At 45.8% G+C, this 15,329-nt stretch overlaps 1 protein-coding gene across 1 annotated transcript in view; it reads right to left on the bottom strand.

Moving 5' to 3' along the window:
- Positions 1–15,329, bottom strand: part of LOC125453955 (protein mono-ADP-ribosyltransferase PARP12-like) — a 39,942-nt gene that overhangs the window by 22,583 nt on the left and 2,030 nt on the right. Inside the window, exons 2-5 of the mRNA XM_059647660.1 lie at positions 14,319–14,454; positions 11,590–11,848; positions 8,804–8,905; positions 6,245–6,368 (exon numbers count right to left, since the gene is read on the bottom strand). Coding sequence (XP_059503643.1) covers positions 6,245–6,368; positions 8,804–8,905; positions 11,590–11,848; positions 14,319–14,454 — 621 coding nt within the window. The remainder of the gene's footprint in view (positions 1–6,244; positions 6,369–8,803; positions 8,906–11,589; positions 11,849–14,318; positions 14,455–15,329) is intronic.

The following is a 15,329-nucleotide window of genomic DNA, read 5'->3' as shown; positions in this document are numbered from 1 at the left end:
GGGCCGAAGGGCCTGTTTCCACACTGTAGGGAGTCTAATCTATACCCTGGTGTCATGTGATTTCCAACTTTGCCTGAAAGCAGCACCTTCGGATCGATAAGATCCTGGGTGATCTAATTATGTCACATTCCTGCTGACCCCCGATAATCTTTCATGTCCTTGTGGATAAAAAGTCTTACCCACCCTGCTTTAAAAATATTCAAGGACACTGCTTCCTAAGCAATTTCAGGAAGAGGGTTCCAAAGATAGTTAACACTCCGAGTGAAACAGTTGTCCCCATCACTGTCTCAAATGGGCGAGCCCTTATTTGTAAACAGTGACCCATCGCTCTAGATTCTCCCCCAAAAGGAAACATCTTTTCAACTTCCACCATGTTAACACCTCTCATAATCTGAAGCGCTTCAATTGAGGGGTCTGTTATTTTTCTAAACTCCAGAGATACAGGCCAGCCTGTTTAACCTTTCCACTTAAGGCAAATCCCACCCATTCCAGGTATTAGTCCAATCAATCTTCTTTGAGCTGTTTCCATTAGGAAACACGCTTCCTTAAATAAGGTGGCAATATTCGGTGCAGTACACTGAGAAAATACAGAGGATATGAGCAGCAGTAAGTCATTCAGCCCTACGTGTTGACACAATCATGGCTGATCAGCCAACCCAATACCTTGTTCTTGATTTTTCTCCCACACACTTTCACCCTTTTAGCCCTAAGAATTATATCAAACTCCTTTACGAAAATATTCAATGCTTTAGTCTCAACCAGATTCTGTGGCAGAGAATTCCATCAGCTCACCACCCTGTGGGTGAAGAATTCTTTCCTCATCTCAGTCCTAAATGGCCTCCCTCCTATCCTAAAACTGAGTAGTATCAGAGATAATGGGAACTGCAGATGCTGGAGAATTCCAAGATAATAAAATGTGAGGCTGGATGAACACAGCAGGCCAAGCAGCATCTCAGGAGCACAAAAGCTGACGTTTCGGGCCTAGACCCTTCATCAGAGAGGGGGATGGGGAGAGGGAACTGGAATCAACAGGGAGAGAGGGGGAGGCGGACCGAAGATGGAGAGTAAAGAAGATAGGTGGAGAGAGTATAGGTGGGGAGGTAGGGAGGGGATAGGTCAGTCCAGGGAAGACGGACAGGTCAAGGAGGTGGGATGAGGTTAGTAGGTAGATGGGGGTGCGGCTTGGGGTGGGAGGAAGGGATGGGTGAGAGGAAGAACCGGTTAGGGAGGCAGAGACAGGTTGGACTGGTTTTGGGATGCAGTGGGTGGGGGGGGAAGAGCTGGGCTGGTTGTGTGGTGCAGTGGGGGGAGGGGACGAACTGGGCTGGTTTAGGGATGCAGTTGGGGAAGGGGAGATTTTGAAACTGGTGAAGTCCACATTGATACCATTAGGCTGCAGGGTTCCCAGGCGGAATATGAGTTGCTGTTCCTGCAACCTTCGGGTGGCATCATTGTGGCAGTGCAGGAGGCCCATGATGGACATGTCATCTAAAGAATGGGAGGGGGAGTGGAAATGGTTTGCGACTTGGAGGTGCAGTTGTTTGTTGCGAACTGAGCGGAGGTGTTCTGCAAATCGGTCTCCAAGCCTTCGCTTGGTTTCCCCAATGTAGAGGAAGCCACACCGGGTACAGTGGATGCAGTATACCACATTGGCAGATATGCAGGTGAACCTCTGCTTAATGTGGAATGTCATCTTGGGGCCTGGGATAGGGGTGAGGGAGGAGGTGTGGAGGCAAGCGTAGCATTTCCTGCGGTTGTATGACTGTATCGGCGCCGCCTCTTGCTCCCCAGAGGAGCTCGAACAGTTCATCCACTTCAGCAACACCTTCCACCCCAACCTTCAGTTCACCTGGGCCATCTCCAGCACATCCCTCACCTTCCTGGACATCTCAGTCTCCATCTCAGGCAACCAGCTTGTAACTGATGTCCATTTCAAGCCCACGGACTCGCACAGCTACCTAGAATACACCTCCTCCCACCCACCCTCCTGCAAAAATTCCATCCCCTATTCCCAATTCCTCCGCCTCCACCGCATCTGCTCCCACGATAAGACATTCCACTCCCGCACATCCCAGATGTCCAAGTTTTTCAAGGACCGCAATTTTCCCCCCACAGTGATCGAGAACGCGCTTGACCGCGTCTCCCGTATTTCCCGCAACACATCTCTCACACCCCGCCCCCACCACAACCGCCCAAAGAGGATCCCCTCATTCTCACACACCACCCTACCAACCTCCAGATACAACGCATCATCCTCCGACACTTTTGCCATTTACAATCCGACCCCACCACCCAAGACATTTTTCCATCCCCACCCCTGTCTGCTTTCCGGAGAGACCACTCTCTCCATGACTCCCTTGTTCGCTCCACACTGCCCTCCAACCCCACCACACCCGGCACCTTCCCCTGCAACCGCAGGAAATGCTACACTTGCCCCCACACCTCCTCCCTCACCCCTATCCCAGGCCCCAAAATGACATTCCACATTAAGTAGAGGTTCACTTGCACATCTGCCAATGTGGTATACTGCATCCACTGTACCCGGTGCGGCTTCCTCTACATTGGGGAAACCAAGCGGAGGCTTGGAGACTGCTTTGCAGAACACCTCCGCTCAGTTCGCAACAAACAACTGCACCTCCCAGTCGCAAAACATTTCCACTCCCCCTCCCATTCTTTAGACGACATGTCCATCATGGGCCTCCTGCACTGCCACAATGATGCCACCTGAAGGTTGCAGGAACAGCAACTCATATTCCGCCTGGGAACCCTGCAGCCATATGGTATCAATGTGGACTTCACCAGTTTCAAAATCTCCCCTTCCCCAACTGCATCCCTAAACCAGCCCAGTTCGTCCCCTCCCCCCACTGCACCACACAACCAGCCCAGCTCTTCCCCCCCCACCCACTGCATCCCAAAACCAGTCCAACCTGTCTCTGCCTCCCTAACCGGTTCTTCCTCTCACCCATCCCTTCCTCCCACCCCAAGCCACACCCCCATCTACCTACTAACCTCATCCCACCTCCTTGACCTGTCCGTCTTCCCTGGACTGACCTATCCCCTCCCTACCTCCCCACCTATACTCTCTCCACCTATCTTCTTTACTCTCCATCTTCGGTCCGCCTCCCCCTCTCTCCCTATTTATTCCAGTTCCCTCTCCCCATCCCCCTCTCTGATGAAGGGTCTAGGCCCAAAACGTCAGCTTTTGTGCTCCTGAGATGCTGCTTGGCCTGCTGTGTTCATCCAGCCTCACATTTTATTATCCTAAAACTGAGTAGTCCTGATTCTGAACTCTCTAGTCATCGGGAACATCATCCTGCATTTACCCTGCCTAGTCCTGTTCAAATTTTATTCTCATTCTTCTAAACTCCAGTGAGCACGGTCCTAACTGCTCCAGCCTCTCCACACACATCATTCCAGTCATCCCAGGAGTCAGTCTCAAACATTCACTGCACTCCCTCCATAGCCAGAACAACTGTCCTCAGATGAAGTGCAGTCAGTCTCAAACATTCACTGCACTCTCTCCATAGCCAGAACAACTGTCCTCAGATGAAGTGCAGTCAGTCTCAAACATTCACTGCACTCCCTCCATAGCCAGAACAACTGTCCTCAGATGAAGTGCAGTCAGTCTCAAACATTCACTGCACTCTCTCCATAGCCAGAACAACTGTCCTCAGATGAAGTGCAGTCAGTCTCAAACATTCACTGCACTCTCTCCATAGCCAGAACAACTGTCCTCAGATGAGGTGCAGTCAGTCTCAAACATTCACTGCACTCCCTCCATAGCCAGAACAAATGTCCTCAGATGAAGTGCAGTCAGTCTCAAACATTCACTGCACTCCCTCCATAGCCAGAACAAATGTCCTCAGATGAGGTTCAGTCTCACCAAGGACCTGCACAATTGCTGTTCCTGTATTGAATCCTCTGGCTATGAGGGCTAATATACTATTGCTTTCTTTACTGCCTCATGCACTTGCATATTTACTTTCCAAGGACACCCAGATCTTGTTGCACATCCCCCTTTCCCAATCTACCACCATTCTGATAATAATCCTCTTTCCTGTCTGCGCTATCAAAGTGGATAACCTGACATTTAACCATGTTACACTGTATCTGCCATGCATTTACCCACTCGCTCAACTTGTCCAAACTTGAAGTCTCTCTGCATCCTCCTCACAGCACACTCTCCTACCTAACTTTGTGTAGATATTACATTTAGTTCCCTCATCTAAATCATCAATTTATGTTGTGAATGGTTGGGGTCCAAGCACCAATCCCCACAGTACTCAACTAGTCACTGGATGACACTCAGAAAATGACCGACATTTTCCTACTTGGTGTTTCCTCTCTGCCAGCTAGTTCTCTACCCATGTCTGCACACCACCTGCAAACTCATGCAATTTCATTTTAAACGCTAATCTCTTATGTGGGACCTCACCAAACACCTTCTGAAAGTCCAAGTAAACTTTATGCGCTGACTCACCCTTATCGACTCTACTAGTTACATCTCTGTAAACTTTCAATAGATTTGCCAAGCATGATTTTCCTTTTGTAAGTCCATGCTGACTCTGTCCATTCATGTCACTGTTTTAAGTGCTCTGTTATGAAACCTTTTAGATGGACTCTAACATGTTCCTGAATATCAGTGTCAGTCTAGTTGGTCTATAACGTGCTGACAACAACCAATGCTGGAGATCACAGTAGGTCAGGCAGCATCCGTGGAGAGACAGCAAGCTAATGTTTCAAGTTTAGATGACAATCCAGCAGAGCTGTGAATGTGATCTCACAGTGTCCTGTAAAACCGAAACCTCACAATGATGACATATTATTTCCTTTCTTAATTACTTGCCATTGCTGTATACTAACCTTCTGAGATTCATGCACAAGGACACACAGATCCTGCTGCATCTCAAAGTTCTGCAATATCTCAGTACTTGGGCAGTATGCTTCTTTCTCATACTTGCTGTCAAAATGGAAAATGGCACATTTTCCTACATCTACTCCATTTCTCAAAACTTTGCCAACTCATTTCTCCAGTCTGTATCTGTTTGGGTTAGGGTTAGGGTTAGGGTTAGGGTTAGGTCTCTGTCTTCTTGACAAATTACTGCATTACCTATTTTTGTGTCATCAGCAAATTTAGCAACTACATTTCTAGTGCTTGCATCCAAATCATTAGTGTAAATTGAACAAATGATGAGGGTCCAGCATTGATCCCTGTGACACACCATCCATTACATCTTGCTAACCAGAAAATGACCCATATATGCCTCCTCCCTTTCCTGTTAATTAGCCGATCTTCAATCCATGGTGAGCTTTCCCTGGTGATTGTAATTTTCTTCAATCCCTGCTCCCCTTCCATGTCCAGACCAACAGCTACTTCTGGGATGTTCCTTGTAGCCTCTAGTATAAAGACTGATGCAAAATACCCACTCAATGGCTATGAGGGACTTCGCTACTCTCCAAACATCACGAGTCTTCATTGAAAGGCAAGGGAAGGTCATGTAAGCTTTAGATAAAACTTTGACACATACACCTCATGAAAAATGACTTTTGTGTGACAAATTGATAACATAGAAACCCGGCTGACCCACACGACATAGCATTTTATAATGTTTGCAGTTACAGGGTCCCACCTTTGCAACCTCTCCTCTTGTCGAAGGTACGTGACTCTCAGGTTAAACCACCACCAGTCATCTCTCACTTTCTCTAACGAGACAGTAGCCCTACGGCCCTCTGGTACAAAGACAAGGTGAGCTTTACAGGACTAGAACCTTGCTGGCAAGAGAGACGTGTCCCTCTTGCGCTCATCAGGACAAATGCAAGAATGCCAAATTTTAAACAATCACAACAATTTACACTACAGGAGAAAAGGGGCTTAATTTGTTGGCAGGTCTACTCTGGTTGGCTGAGGTGTCACTGTGGACAAAGAAATCGAACACCATTGGTTTCCCAAGCCCTTTCATCGTGTAGTATTCGCTCCTGTGATCATTTGAGATTTGCCCTTCTGATGTTTCTCCTGACAAGGGCAAGGTAAACAGCTTCAGAAACATGCCTCCCTTTTCAGTAATAACATAGTAAATGCTGTATTAAAACAGTACATAACTATAGTGTAACATTTTATAATATGAAGACATATAACATCACTTGTAAGATGAATAAACTTTTACACCCAATAAGATTAAAATAACAACCGATAACAGGAGCTTTGATCAGAGAAGGTAAAGTCTAAGCCCTGTGTCTAGCGTACCTGCCTGAGAACTGGGGATTACAGTAATCCTTTTCAATCTGCTCCATGTCTGGGAGATCTTTCCACCCTGCCTCATAAACTTGCCATCGATAAGGAAGACTGAAGTGCACCAGTTTACATCGATCTGTGTCAATCACAAATAAAGAGATCATTTCAGATGAGTGCAGCTTGTTCTTTGACAGTTTTCCCTCCAAATTCATTCTTTGTATCCCTGGGTCTGAGCTTGCAATCTTAGTCAGAAAATCTGACTTCAGTGAACTCTTTCAAGGGGAATGGTAGGTCAAATGGCCTCCCTTCTGAAATGTTCTGATTAACGTGTTTGGAGTTGTTGAGTGAGTGGGGCTTGAACCCAGACCTCCTGATCCAGAGGCAGGGACACTACCATTGCGAACACAAGTCTCCTTCTGTTCTGTGAGATTGCATGAAGATATGGAGACGCCTTTGGAAGCTGAGCCATAGCACAAAGAAGGATCAATGTGTGTCACATTGCTGTAGCATTTTATATAAACGGAAAGCACCAGAGATGACACAGAAGAGCTAGGTACAGGATACAAGCTCAGACCAAGCTGCGGCCTTCCGATGAGGGTGCCTGGTGTCAAAATAACAAAACTTGAACTGACATTAGAAAGTTCTTCACACAAAGTGTGACCAACATCTGGATTGGTTTCCTGCAAAACTCTTGGAATGGTTTGAAAAACAACTGGATGTTTTGATGGGGGGCGGTGGGGGACCATCAAGATTTTTCAACATTGAGCATCTTTGAAAGTACACAAAGGACGCAGCTTGAATGAAATGTATTGTAAACTGCTCCAGGAAGCAAGAGGAGAACCGGCACAAGCGTTGACTAATTATCTAATCTCACTGACTCTGGCTGCAGCATTGGTGCTAGACACACGGAGAATTGAACTGTTGGTTAGAAAGGAGGAGGGTATAGACAGAGTAGCTACCAGGCATAACAGCCTAACCTCGGAGATGGGCAAATTATTGGAAATTTTGACAGAGTGCATTAATCAACCATCAGGAAAATGTAAATTAATCACTGACGATTTGGCCTGCATGATTTGCTGGAGTGAATTACTCTGAAGAGGTATCAGGGAGCATCTACGAAGGTCGTGAAATTAATGCAATTAGATTTTCTTTGGCAAGGTCCTGCATGACAGACAGGTCAGAAAAGTCATGGGATTCGCAGGGAATGGCAAATTGGACGTAAAATTAGCTGAGTCACAGATGGTTAAGATTTATGCTCATTGCGTACTTTTGGTAATGGAAGGTGAGGTTCCGTAAGGCTCAGGCTGGGTCCATTGTGAGCCAGTTATTTAGACTTATAAACAACGGCCATGCTCAAAGGGTTTGCAGGCAATACAAATGTTGATGACATGGTTGTTGGTAAGGAGGAAACCTGTACGTTGCAGAAAGATATCAATGGGCGGGTCAGGCAGGCAGAAAGGTAGCAAACAGAAATCAATTCAGACAAGCTTGAAGGAGGACAAACAAGGTGAGAGGTCACACAATAAATGGCAGCATTCCAAATAGCACAGCAGGACAGAAGGACCTTGGGCGGTGAACGGCCGCAGATTTCTGGAAAAACAGGACAGGTAGATCAGGTGGTCAAAGCAGCTAATGGAATAGTTTCCAAAGCCTGGAAAATGAAAGCACAGAGGGAGTGCAAAAACTAAACACTAAGTAGACCGCAGCTAGGGTGCTGTATATAGTGTTGGTCATCACTTCATTGCAAGGATGTCAATCCATTACAGAGGATGGAGAGGAGATTGACAGGACTGCAGAATTTTAGCTTTAGAGCAAAGACTGGATGGATATACTGGGGATGCTTCCTTTGGAATAGAGCAGGCTGAGGAAATGTTTGATTACGGTGCAATAAAAAGGGCCAAAACAGGAAAGAGAAAGTGGGATAATAAAATGTGAGGCTGGATGAACACAGCAGGCCAAGCAGCATCTCAGGAGCACAAAAGCTGACGTTTCGGGCCTAGACCCTTCATCAGCCTCTCTGATGAAGGGTCTAGGCCCGAAACGTCAGCTTTTGTGCTCCTGAGATGCTGCTTGGCCTGCTGTGTTCATCCAGCCTCACATTTTATTATCTTGGAATCTCCAGCATCTGCAGTTCCCATTATCTCTGATACAAGAGAAAGTGGGAACAGGGTACTGGATTGGATAATCGGCCATGATCATATTAAACAGCAAAGCACATTTGAAGGGCCGAATGGCCTGCTCCTGCTCCCATTTTCCATGTATTCCAACCAACAGAAGTACTTTTTGAAGTGTAGTCACTGTAAAGGTGCAGCAAGTGTAATCAAATTGGCTATGGCAAGATTTCACAAAAAGCATTGAGGTAAAGACCAGACCATCTTTTTAGTGAAGTTGTCTGGGAGACAATAGGACAGACTCTCCTGCTTTTCTCTGAACTGATGCCAAAGGAACTTTGTCACTGGCATTAAGTTGCTGGCTTCTCCTCACAACGTTGAGCCCTTGAGATTTACAGCACCTTTAGCACCCGCAACTATTCCCCTTCCCAATCCCATCATGCAGCTGATGTTTCAGTACCTTTAAAGGAGCAGTGCTTCCTTAGGAAGAACAAGCAGATCTCTTCGCTGTCCACATTAGTGTTGGGCTCACTGATGGAGCGGCTGAGCGAAGCTGCCTTAACTGGAGTGAAGTACAAGGATCATAAGTTACATTTATTGGCAACATCTCTGGAAAATGATCGGTGAATGCAGAACACAGCTGTAACCACATAACGCTCATTCATCAAGAAAAGAAAACACTTTGTCCATTGTATCATTGTTAATGAAACGGCCTGACTCCTTTGATCTCCTCCTGTCATGCAGCAAAATCATTCCTTTTTAATGATTTATCAATTCCGTTTTGCAAGGTGCCATTAAATCTGCTCACACACCAAACCTCCCCCTCAAAACCCAAGCCCTTTAGAGCATAGAACAGTACAGCACAGTACAGGCTCTTTAGCCCACGATGTTGTGCCAATCCATTTTCCTATTCTAAGTTCAAACTACCCTGCATTTCCTACATTATACTACCATCCATGTGCCTATCCAAGAGTCGCTTAAATGTCCCTAATGTATCTGACTCTACTACCACTGCTGGCAGCGCAGTCCACACTCCCACCACTCTCTGTGTAAAGAACCCACCGTTGACATCTCCCTTGTACTATTTCTGCCCTGGGAAAAAGTCTCTGGCTATCCACTCTCTCTGCACTTCTCATAATCTTGTACACCTCTACCAAGTCACCTCTCCTTCTTCGCTCCAATGAGAAAAGTCCTAGCTCCCTCAACCTTTCCTAATAAGACGTGCCCTCTAGTCCAGGCAGCAACCTGCTAAATCTCCTCTACAACCTCTCTAAAGCTTCCACATCCTTCCTATGATGAGGTGACCAGAACTGAACATATTATTCCAAATATGGTCTCACCAGGGTTTTACAAAGCTGCAGCATAACCTTGCGGCTCTTAAATTCAATTCCCCTGCCAATGAAAGCCACTTTGGGCAGTGGGATTCACTGTAACAACTCAGTAATCTCTCTGGTTCTCTTACCAATTCTCTTCGACCTGGTCACTGCCTTTTACCCTTATTTACCCTGTTACACAATTTTGCCAGACCTCTGTTCAAGTTAACCTTAACCTTTCCTGCTGGAGGGGAATAACCTCAGCTTCTCCAGCCACACCACTCAACTGAAGAATGACAAACCCACAACATTTGCCACCTAGAGCAATGCGGGCAAGAGATATAGGGAAATGCCATCACCAGCATGTTTCCCTCCGACTCTCGCACCCTCCATTCCTTCATTGCCACAATCTCCACAGTCTTCCCTAACAGTGGTGTGTGTGTGCGTGCATGTGTGCGCACGTCTGTATGGGTCTATGTGTGTGCCTGTCTGTGTGCACGTGTGTCTGCCTGTGTTTGTGTGTGTCTGCATGCTTGTGTTGATGTGTCTGTGTGTGTGTGTGTCTGTGTGCCTGTGTGCATGCCTGTGCATGTGTGTGTATCTCTGTGCACAGGTCTGTGTGTACATGCGTGCCTGTGTGCGTGTGTGTGTGTGTGTGTGTGTGTACACGCGTGCCTGTGTGTGCGCGTGTGTGTGTGTGTGTGTGTGTGTGTGTGTGTGTGTGTGTGTGTGTGTGTGTGTGCGTGCACGTGCGTGCGTGTGTGTGTGTGTGTGTCTACACCTGAAAGACTGCAGCGGTTTAAGGCCTTAGTTCATCTTCACCTTCTCAAAGACTTCAGCTGGAGATGTTGCAGGGGGAAAGGGTTTCAGTTATAGGGAAAGGCTGGGCTTTTTTCACTGAAGAGTAGGAGGTTGAGGGGTGACCTTATTGAGGTTTATAAAATCTTGAGGGGTGTAGATAAGGTGAATGTCAAGGGTCTCTTCCATGGAGTGAGAGTTCAAAACTAGGGTGCATACTTTTAAAGGTGAGGAGTGAAAGATTTAAAACAGACGTGAAGGGCATTATTTTTAACACAGTGGTTTGTGCGTGGAATGAACTTCCAGAGGAAGTGGACGATGCAGTTACAATGTTTCAAAGGCACTTCAATAAATACATGAATAAGAAATGTTTGAAGGGATATGGGCCAAACACAGGCAGGTGGGGTCTAGTTTAGTTGGGATTATGGTTGTCATGGACTGATTGGACCGAAGGGTCTGTTTCTGTGCTGTATGGCTCTATGGCTCCATAACAATTAGGGACATGCAATAATTCCCAGGAATGCCCAAAACCCATCAACCAATAAGGATGGAACCCCCTTGCCCCTTGTGCGTTTCCGAGGTAAAATCTCACCACAAAGCAAAGACGTGGGGGTCTGCGTGTTCAGCAGGGCAAGGAAGAAAGAACAGAAAGCCAATACACAGCATGTTCCTTCAACACGGCCCAATTAAATGCCAGGTAATGAATTAGAGACTGTCCAATCCCTGCTTAGAGCATTCGGCAACAAGTGAATTACTTTTGAAGTGCGGGGCACGGTTGTAACCTAAGAAATGCAGCAGTCAAATGGAGCACAGCAAGAGTCCACAAACCTAGAAACCCACCCATGGCTTTGATGAATTGATATGCATTGGGTAACAAGTGCCATAGGATATACTTAGTGCCCAACTGAGACTCAGTTTAATGTCATAATTAAACAAGGCTACCTCCAGCCACATTACGTTCTCTCACTAACGCACTGAAGCAACAAATGTACGTTAAGGGCTCAGGTTCTTGGCTCTGACCCATAACCTCCCAACCTGCAATGCCATAGTGAGCCACAGATACTTTTTAGAGCAGGGATGCAGGGGAAGAAAATTAAACAGTGAAAATTCATATCGAAACAGAACTGTGCTTTACCTTTGTCAGCAGCAGCTTCCCTTTTCTGGATTTCACAGATGTTACGATAAGTGGAAGGCAGATCACAGATCAGTTCGATGTTCAATCGGCAATTCTCCAGCAAACTCCGGCTTTCCAGGAAGCTGTGGGATCGCCAGCATTGGCTTCCCAGTGGACAGGCACCCAGAATGTACTGAAGGCAGATGTGAAGCTTCTTGCAAGATTGTTTGTAGCTACAAGAGCCAAAGGGGCCATTCCTCTTGTTGTAAAAAGCACAGACCTGAAAAGACAAGATGATTTGCAATTTCATCCCCTGTTTATCCACAGCCTTCCTCTGTCCAGGACACCCTGTTTGTCCACTTCCTGGTGACAGCTCTTGAGATTCTGACAGGGAAGCAAGCAAAGTGTCGAAAGAAAACAACAACAACTTATATTTCCATGGCACCCAATGTAACGTCCCAAGGTACTTCACAAAAGCATGACAAAGCAATGTCTGCCATTGAGCCCCATAAGGAGGCATTGGGTCAGGTGATGAAAAGCTCACAAAGAGGTAGGTTTTAGTGAGTGCTTTAAAAGGAGGAGGCAGAGAGGAGCAGGGAGGGAATTCCTCACCTCAGGAGCCAGGCATCGGAAGGCTGAAGGAGTTAAATTTGGGGCTGCTCAGGGAACCAGTTGGGCTGAGGGCTCGGAGGAGGCTTCGGGGAGAAGTGACACCCTGAAGTGATTGACAATGTAGATCAGCAAGTGGAGGGGAGGAGAGGAAGGGTGGTGCGGGGGCAGGGAGGTGTGGAGAGTGGGATTTTGAGAGAGTTAAGATACAGCCGCCGCAGAGGTTTGGGCGAAAGTTCAATTCATAGAAGGTGGTCAAGTCTAAAGGTGACAAAGGTTTCAGAGGGTTATTTTATTTGAATAATTTTTAAAAAAAACGAATAATTATGAATTATTAGCTCTGCCTTCACTGTTGTTAAGCACTTAGTTTCTACTCAGAACCTCCTCGATTCCAATAGGGATGGAAAAGATCTTCAGGCTTGTCTCACACAATTCTCAATCGTGTCCCAATGGAATCCCACATTCCGCATCCCATCCACAAGCAGACTGTCCTGATCATTTTCCCAGCAATGTGATCCAGTCTGAGAGGGTGGTGTAAATAAATATGCACTGGACAGCTCAAGTTGGCACAATGTTTGCACAATGCCCTTTATGATGGGACCTCAAATAGAAACCTTTCTCCTCTCAAATCTTGCTTTCCTTTAAAGGTAAAGCTGCATCTGCTGAATCTCACCCAGGCAACTGCTGAAGACATTGGCTCCAGTCCCTCTGTAATAGAAAGGAGCTGCAGAAAGAAATCGTTTGACAGGTTTTAGGGTATGAAATGCAAGACCACCACGGCTGGAATTATAGTGCACAAAGCCAGGTTACTTGAACCTCATACTGTTACTAGATTTTTGAAATTCTCCCTCCTCGTGCTCTTGGTCCACATGTCCAAGAGTTTATTCAATTCCTTCGAGAACGTCACAGTTCTATTCACATCCATTGCCTTTCAGGAAATGTATTCCACAACATGACTGCGCAAAACTGCGCAAAATTCCCATCTTCCATAGAATTACAGAATGGTAAAAGCACAAAAGGAGGCCATTCAGCTCAGTGTCAGATGGAAATAGTCACACTCACCTGCCTTTTATTCCATTGGATTTTTAACTTTGCTCTGTCAAATACAAATTAACTTGAACTACCTCCAAACTATCTCCTCTGGTTAGATCATTTCCAATCAACCTGTTTAAAATTGAGTGGTATACCTCTGAAGCAGATGGGACTTGAACCCAAGCCTTCTAGTCCAGAGGCAGGGGGCACTACCACCACGCAACAGCCCTCCTTTTCTGGTGATTTTATTTTCATATACCGAAGTGCTCGAACACACAACTCAATATTTTTTTGTCCCCATCACCAAATCGTCCATGGTCTTTTTCCTATATTGACCACCACCAGTAAATCATCAGTGTTTTCTGACTGATTAGTTTAGGTGCAAAGCCTGTTATGGACAATTCAGACCATCCCCTGTGGTACGCACCTCTCTGTAAAAGAACAAACTGAGGCCAAAACAGTAGCCGACAGTTCTGAAGTTTGGACCATCGGAATGGGAATCTGATGCCCGAATGACTGAGCTACCTGGCCTCTACAAACTGTCCTCAAATCTACCAGCAGCTCAGTGTCTTTTTTTTAAGAAACCAACATATTCAGAGATATTATCACATACCTTGCAGCAGGTGGGACTTGAACCTGGGTCTCTCAGTCCAGGGAGTATGGACACTGTGCCACAAGAACCTTTCTTCAATGGTTACTGACCCAGCTATCACTGGAAGCACTCCTTCATGACTTAAACACCCTTCAAATACCCTCATCAACCTTCTCTACTCTGCTCTAAGGAGAAAATCTTCAACTTCTGCTGTGATCACTACATAATTGAAGTCTATCAGGTTTGGTTCCATTCTATTAGTTCTTCTCTGCTCACTCTCTAAAGCTGCAACTTCCTGCTTAAAGTGCTGTGCTGAGAACTGAATCCAAAACCGAAGCTGAGGTCTAACTTGTGATTTACAACTGTCCAACCCTTTTACATTTGAAGAGAAATTTGCTGGCGGGATTCTGAAATTTGTCTCTCATTCGATCTTTAACCGGCTGATATAGTTTGAAGAACCGTCCCAGATTTATCAGCTCTATGGCGATTGTTCAAATCTGTAAACCCTCTCACCTACCTTGGGCAGCAGCGTGGGATCGTTCTGCAACAGAAGCTGACGCAATTCGTTGATGTCCAGATTGCGAAGTCCATTCCGACTCAAGATTGCACCATTGTGGGCAGACAGGATGTCATGAGAATTTGTGCAGATTTTCCTGAAACAAATGAAGCATGTTCAGAAAACATACAATAACCCAACTGATTTAATGAGGTTGGAATAAGAAGTGGAGTCATAGCAAGAACCCTGCAATGCTGCAATACACTTCTGTTTTAAAAATTCAGTCACAAGTGTGGGCATCACAGGCAAAGCCAGCATTTGTTGCCTATCCTTTCTTGCCCTTGAACTGACTGGATTGTGGGGTGTGAGAGAGGGGGGTCTGTAGTTTGAAAGCATTGACAGTCAGAAATACAGCGCAGCCTCAACCCAGGGGAGGTTCAAATAAAAGGTGTTGGGGATAAACCTGGTTACCAAAAACTGGTCAACATAACCTCAATAGTGAGAAAACTTTTAGAAACTAAAATCTGGGAGAAAATTGACATTTTCCTTGGATTAGATTAAGGAAAGTCACCATGGATTTTCGAAAAGCCAACAACAGCAAACCAACATGATAGTGCGTTTTCTGGTGGGGCAGCAGAAAAGGATTAATGAGGGTAATTGGATTAATTGGGTTTCTCTGGACTTCCAATGGACATTTGATAAAGTGCCACATGTCAGACATGCCAGCAAGTTAACACATTACAGAAAAAGGTAGTGGGGCCGCGGATAAAAAGTCAGATTGAGTGACTGAGAAAAATACATATTGGTGGGAGGATTACAGTTGTGCACTTGTCCTGATGCATATTAATAACAGGCCAGTGTCGTTCGCAGAAATTGGCAATTAATCACTGGTGTGGCACAGTCTAAGCCCCTATTTATTCCCATCAAGTATTTTACATACTTTCACACAATGGCAAAATGTATTTCACATGCAGGTATATTTTGAAACATTTACCTCTACTCAGTAACCAAAGACGTGATACACAACTATTG

This window comes from Stegostoma tigrinum, chromosome 7, assembly GCF_030684315.1.
Source record: "Stegostoma tigrinum isolate sSteTig4 chromosome 7, sSteTig4.hap1, whole genome shotgun sequence".
Taxonomy (NCBI): Eukaryota; Metazoa; Chordata; class Chondrichthyes; order Orectolobiformes; family Stegostomatidae; genus Stegostoma; species Stegostoma tigrinum.
Note: the sequence above shows the minus strand (reverse complement) of the source record. Positions and strands in the feature narration are given on the sequence as shown.